Raw genomic sequence first — 5,823 nt, 5'->3', positions numbered from 1 at the left:
TGAAATGTTTGTTGTGTTTTCCACGACCAGACTTCATCACTGACTAAATAAAAAGAAATACAAAAACAACAATAGATGTTCTTTTGTTGATTCAGTTGTGTTCTTACAGCCATTTCTGCAGGCTATATAGAATATCATACAAACCTTTTTATACTATAGGTTCTACAAATAACTCAGTGTATTAAGTAGGTTGTTTCACAGCCATTCAGTTCTGTAAATACATGTGGAACAATCCAACAATGTGTTGACATATAAAATGTACTTTTGAATACTTTGAATACTGAACTTTCACTTGTATTAGACATTTGACCAGGAGGATCTATACTTTGAGTCAAGTAAAGATGTTGTAATTCTTCCACCTCTTCTGTAAACTGACCTTTTCTGTTTAACCTTTTAAAATACTGCAATTTACCAGTAAAAACCTAATAGAGAAATTTAAAATTTTAATTTAAAAATTTAATTGATATGTAGTTTGTGTTTGAATTATTTTTAAAAATGTATACAGTGGCTGCTTTATTGGAATATATTTGGTCACCAGCCTTTCTAACCCCTGATTTCCACCGGCAACGTCAGCGCCGCGGAACGTCAGCGCCGCGGTCACCGCAGCCAAACGCTGCCACTCTAATCAATGTGAGTATTTCCACCAGCAGCGGCTCGCCGCGCCGCAGCGCTATCAATCCGTAGCAGTTCTATTTTTGACGCTCCCGTTGCTAAATCGCGTCAAGCTCAACAGAGTAGATTGCACCAGACAGGAAGTCAGACACAGTATCAAAGTAAAACACTTCCGCCCCCTTTCAAAATAAAACGCAACACGCACGTCATCTCACTTCACATCAACATTATGTATCAGAGCGGTTGATATTAACAGAGTGGCGACAACTTTTGATGTCGCCACTCTGTTATATCAACCGCTCTGCACTGTATCAAGAACAACGATCTCGCGTACGTTCCGTATTCTCGCGTGAATACGGCTGGCTCGCGAGGCAGCGCTGCGCTGCCGTAACGCGTCCGGTGGCGATTGACGCGGGGCAGAGGGCGGAGCAAAACTGCGACGCTGACGTTCCGCGGCGCTGACGCGCCCGGTGGAAATCCGGCGTAATACTGTCACTGGTTAGCTGCTGTAGAGTCACTGGTTAGCTGTAGGGTCACTGGTTAGCTGTAGGGTCACTGGTTAGCTGCTGTCAGGTCTGGGGGACACATGCCTGTTGTTGCAAGTGTGGGCTGTTGGTGAGAGGTTAACCAGTTTGACATTTTTCTCTCAGCCACCTGTTAGTTAACTCCACGGGCTTTTAGTTTTGCTAGTAGCTCTCAGAGAGACAAAGGCTGGAAACCTATGTTTAAATAACTTTGGACCAACAGGAACATGTTTTATATACAGCACCAGTTATGTTTTATATTTTAATATTACTTAATGAACTCAATGCACTTGTTGATAAAACTGGTGAAGAACTTTGTTACAGACAGGGACATAAAATTCAAGAGAAGATCAGTTCTAATGTTTTATACTCACATTCATATTTGTGTTCATGTCTCTTTAAGAAGACGCCTCCTGAAAGTCATGTGATTTACAGTGAAGGCAGAGGAGAGGAGGAGCAGCTCTGCTCACACCAATCATTAAATACAAGGAGGGAAAACTGAAGCTGAAGTTTTCTTTCAGATCAGACTGTTTAACAAGGTGTGGACCGTCCACCTGACTCTGCTGTCTCTGTGTGGACTTTGAAACAAAATAAGGATCTGTTGAGTCTATGAGGTGGAGTGTCGACTTGTGTACTCGGTGTACTCTGTGTTTGTTACTTCCTGTGTTTGTGAGCTCACAGTCAGTGTTACTGGTTTCCCTCTCAGACTGACTGAAGCACAGATGATGAGTGATTGTGTGGAGGAAGAGGAGGACACGGCAGAGTCTCCAGGATCCAGCTGTTTGTCTATGAAGAGTGATCCGTCCAAAGATGATCCTTCGGCTACAAGGTGAGAGACCTGCTGCAAACTTCCAGCCCTTTGTGTCTGTACTGATGGCCGACAGTCGAGAGAAGACAGGAAGTGAGAAGAGAAATGAAGAAGAACATGCATCAACTGAAAACTGGGGATGTTGCTGTTCATGATCCCAAGTCATGAACAGCAACATCCCCCCTTTGAACTATTTATCAGTTTGAGATTTCCTCTCAGGGCTTATCACAGAGTAGACAGAGGGCTTTCACCACTGGACAGAGAGCACTAATGTGTAACCACATCTGGTACCAAAGCTGAAGACAGCTTATATGTGACTGTAGGATTCAGAAACATGATCAGTGACATCCTTACAGGGTTCCCACGGGTCATTAAAAACTCTTAAAAAGTCTGAAATTAAAATAAAGGAAAATAAGATCTTGATTATCTATTTACCTTAAATTTGGTGTAGGTATTAAATTTGCAGATAGTGTGTCTAAGACCGGTAGAAAAAACAAAACCAATAATATTATTTTTGTCAATCAGTTTTGTTATGGCCTTGCAGTTTCATGCCCCTTGTTCCACACACTTGTCACTTTGTTATCAAGCACATACTTTTATTTTTAAGATGGGGTTCCTCCTCCTTCAAAATAATATCATCACACCACACTTGTATCTTTAAATACCCGAGTACCCGTAACAGCATATGGGTCTTGATGAGTAATTCTGTCAATGATCACGTCACCAGACGCATTAGACACGTGGTCTCTAACAGCGCTAATATCACCATCTGACATTCAGTCAAATCGTTTTGCTCTGTGGTCAGTTTTTAAAAGATTGTGTCTGAGTTAGTGTTTCCTCCCCTCCACGGGGTGACAGAACATTTCAATTAGAGAAACAGAAATACAGTTTGAAAACTCATTCATAACTGATCAGATAAGACCTGCAGGCAAGTGTGTGAGTTAGTTACTATGGTTACCGTGACGCTCTGTGTCTGCTGTGTCTGCCGTTCTGAAACTTTCTCATGATTCATTAACAGGTTTTTAGGTTAGTTTGCCTTTAAAGAAATCATGAATGCAATTGTACCTCAATACTGAAATATTGTGATATAACTGTATATTTTTGGTGAACATGATTCTAGAATAAATATAATTATATATGTTGAACAGTGTTTCTTTGCACGCAGGATAAAGTGTGAACATCAGAGCAGTTTGTCTGCATTACAATAGTCCTTGATCTGAGATGATGGAGGTTGAATGATACCATCAGCAGCAGCTGCTGGAGCTGTGAGAGCGGCTGCCATACACAGGTGAATTAGATGTTGTTGTGAGGTCGTGTCATTCATCCCATGTTTGTACTTTGTTAATTAATAAAAGTCACTTCCTGTCCTGATCCACCCAGTTAGTAGCTGTTCTTGATGCATTCCTGGTTTTCACAGCACCTCAGTCTAACTGCTGCTTCTTGACTGAATCCAAGAGGTGAGGTGATGAAATGCAGGAAATCAGTTTTTTTGATGATGTAGATGTTGGCGTTTGTGGCTGTTTAAGTCTGTGCATCAGTCTAGGTTTGGAAATAGGAAAGTGCAGTTTAAGACGTGGTTGGGGCCAACAGGAGACCCCCGGTCTATGTCTTTGCAGGAGAGCTCACTTCCCCAGTAACTGAAGTGAGAAGAGAAAAACTGATTGTGCATAGTGAAAAAGTCTGCACTACAAAACACTAAAAACAGATGTTTTTACCTCTGATTATCTAACAGTGAATAGGATTTAGAAAATGTTTAGCAGTGATAAGAAGTGATGAGTGGTGTGGTTCTGCTGCTGCAGGTGTTCAGATCTTTTATTGCTGGTTCTATTTTTGTCGACTATGTGCTGTTGAACTTCAATGACGAACGTGGGCAGGTTTTTCTGCTCCACTGCCTCTGCTTTCAAACAGGAGAGCAAAAACTAAAGTCTGAGTAAAAGAAATCATTTTGATTTGTTCTGTCTTCATTTTCATTCAATGAAGTCTTGAAAAGTCTTGAAAAACATTCATTTTGAATTTTCCAGTGGTGCAGGAACCCTGCTCTATCCCCACAGCTCACACTCACAGAAACCTGGTACCTTCCACTGCTAAACCTCCAGATGCAGCCGAGGCATCGTGTGTGTAAAAAAACACATTCTGACAACGTTGGTTCAGAGAATCAAAAGACCAGTTTGAAGATAACTTCAGTGCCACTTGTTCACCACTTCATAAACACAATAATAGTCTTTGTGTGTCCTCCAGTGCTGAAACAGTACAAACCACCTTTGGAGTCTGGCAGTGTGAGACTAACCACTCCTTTAAACCTCATGTTGTGCATCAGATAATAGAAACTTCATTGTGATTTAGTTGCAGTTGCAGTCAAGAAATTCTTGTCTCATCTTGTCCAAATATTTGTCTGTACAGGAAACGTAGCTACACTGAGTCCATCTATCTGAAAAGAGAAAACACCGACACTGTAGAGCTGCAGGCTGTTGAGCCTCGTGAGTGGAGAATGGAAACTGAACAATATGCAAAACGAGAATTACCGCCTCCTTCACTCAGACTGGTTTCAGGTTACATCCCTGTTTATCCAGAGTCAAAAATCATAATAATGTATGAACCATTTGTCATAATTTCTGTGTGAAGTCTTGGATAGTGTTTTGTGAGGTCATACTGACTTTGACCTTTGACCACCAAAATCTAAGTGAACGTTTGTGCCTAATTTAAAGAAATTCCCTGAAGGCGTTATGGAGATAATGTGTTCACAAGGCTAAAACTACATTATGTGAGGTCACAGTGACTTTGACCTTTGACCTCTGACCACCAAAGTGAAATCACTTCATCCTGGAGTCCAACTGCACATTTGTGCAAAAGTGCAGTGGCGATATTGTGTCCACAAGGCCAAAATCATGTTTTTGGAGGTGACCGTGACCTTTGAACTAAGATCATCTGTAGTAATCACACAGTGGGGAAATGTGCAGTGTTCAGCAGCACAGGGGATAGAACCACAGCAAGAAGAAACAGTAAAGTCTAAAATAAGTTGACTCAAGTAATTAACAAAAATAACTTTGTTCAAATAATCTGTGAAATGTTTTTATTTAAAAAGAAATGCGTTCCTGTCCACAGAGGGAGGAAGAGGAGAGGTGTCTCTGTGGACGAGCAGCTGTCCAGCTGTGCTCTGTGTCAGGACGTCCTGAAGGATCCAGTCTCTACCAGCTGTGGACACTGGTTCTGCAGACAGTGCATCACCTCATACTGGGACCAGTCTGGTTCTTCAGGAGACTCCTCCTGTCCCCAGTGTGGAAAAAGACCCAGAACAAGACCTGGACTGCAGACAGCCAGTCAGACCAGCACTGAACAAAGTGAGACTGAACATCTGTATGATGATGTCATCATTCTGAGACCAGGACCTGTTGTTTTATACAGAGTCATTTGTTACATCACACAGCATCGACCTTTAAGATGATTATAAATACCACAACATTAAAACCTTTTCTCTGTTTGTCTTTAGTTTTTCTGCAGCTGATGAAAATAATCATCAGATTCTCAGATTCTCTTTCTTCAGTCTGACGTTGTCTCTTCTCTTTCAGCAGATAGTGGTCTGCAGGAGGTTTTAGATCAACATAAGATCAGTCTGAGGAGCAGATGTGAACATGTGACTGAAGGAACTGATGGAACAGGAAGTGGAACCCTCCTCAACAGGATCTACACTGAGCTCTACATCACAGAGGGACAGAGTGAAGAGGTTAATACCCAACATGAGGTGAGGCAGCTGGAGACAACTTCCAAGATGGAGACCCTCCATGACGCTCCAATCAGGTGCCACGACATCTTTAAAGTCTTACCTGTCCAACAGAGATGTCGCATCTCTAAAGTCTTACCTGACCAGCAGAGACCCATCAG

At 41.8% G+C, this 5,823-nt stretch overlaps 1 protein-coding gene across 1 annotated transcript; it reads left to right on the top strand.

Moving 5' to 3' along the window:
* Positions 1-1,596: 1,596 nt before the first annotated feature.
* Positions 1,597-5,808, top strand: LOC111239372 (tripartite motif-containing protein 75-like; the record flags this gene model as incomplete). The annotated part of the gene is made up of 4 exons (XM_022769242.1): positions 1,597-1,675; positions 1,843-1,965; positions 5,047-5,282; positions 5,511-5,808. Coding segments are annotated over exons 2-4 (641 nt in total), but the record flags the coding sequence as incomplete, so codon positions are not given.
* Between the last annotated feature and the right edge of the window lie 15 nt (positions 5,809-5,823).

Source organism: Seriola dumerili, unplaced genomic scaffold (genome assembly GCF_002260705.1).
Source record: "Seriola dumerili isolate Sdu_G_001 unplaced genomic scaffold, Sdu_1.0 BDQW01002425.1, whole genome shotgun sequence".
Classification (NCBI taxonomy): domain Eukaryota; kingdom Metazoa; phylum Chordata; class Actinopteri; order Carangiformes; family Carangidae; genus Seriola; species Seriola dumerili.
Note: the sequence above shows the minus strand (reverse complement) of the source record. Positions and strands in the feature narration are given on the sequence as shown.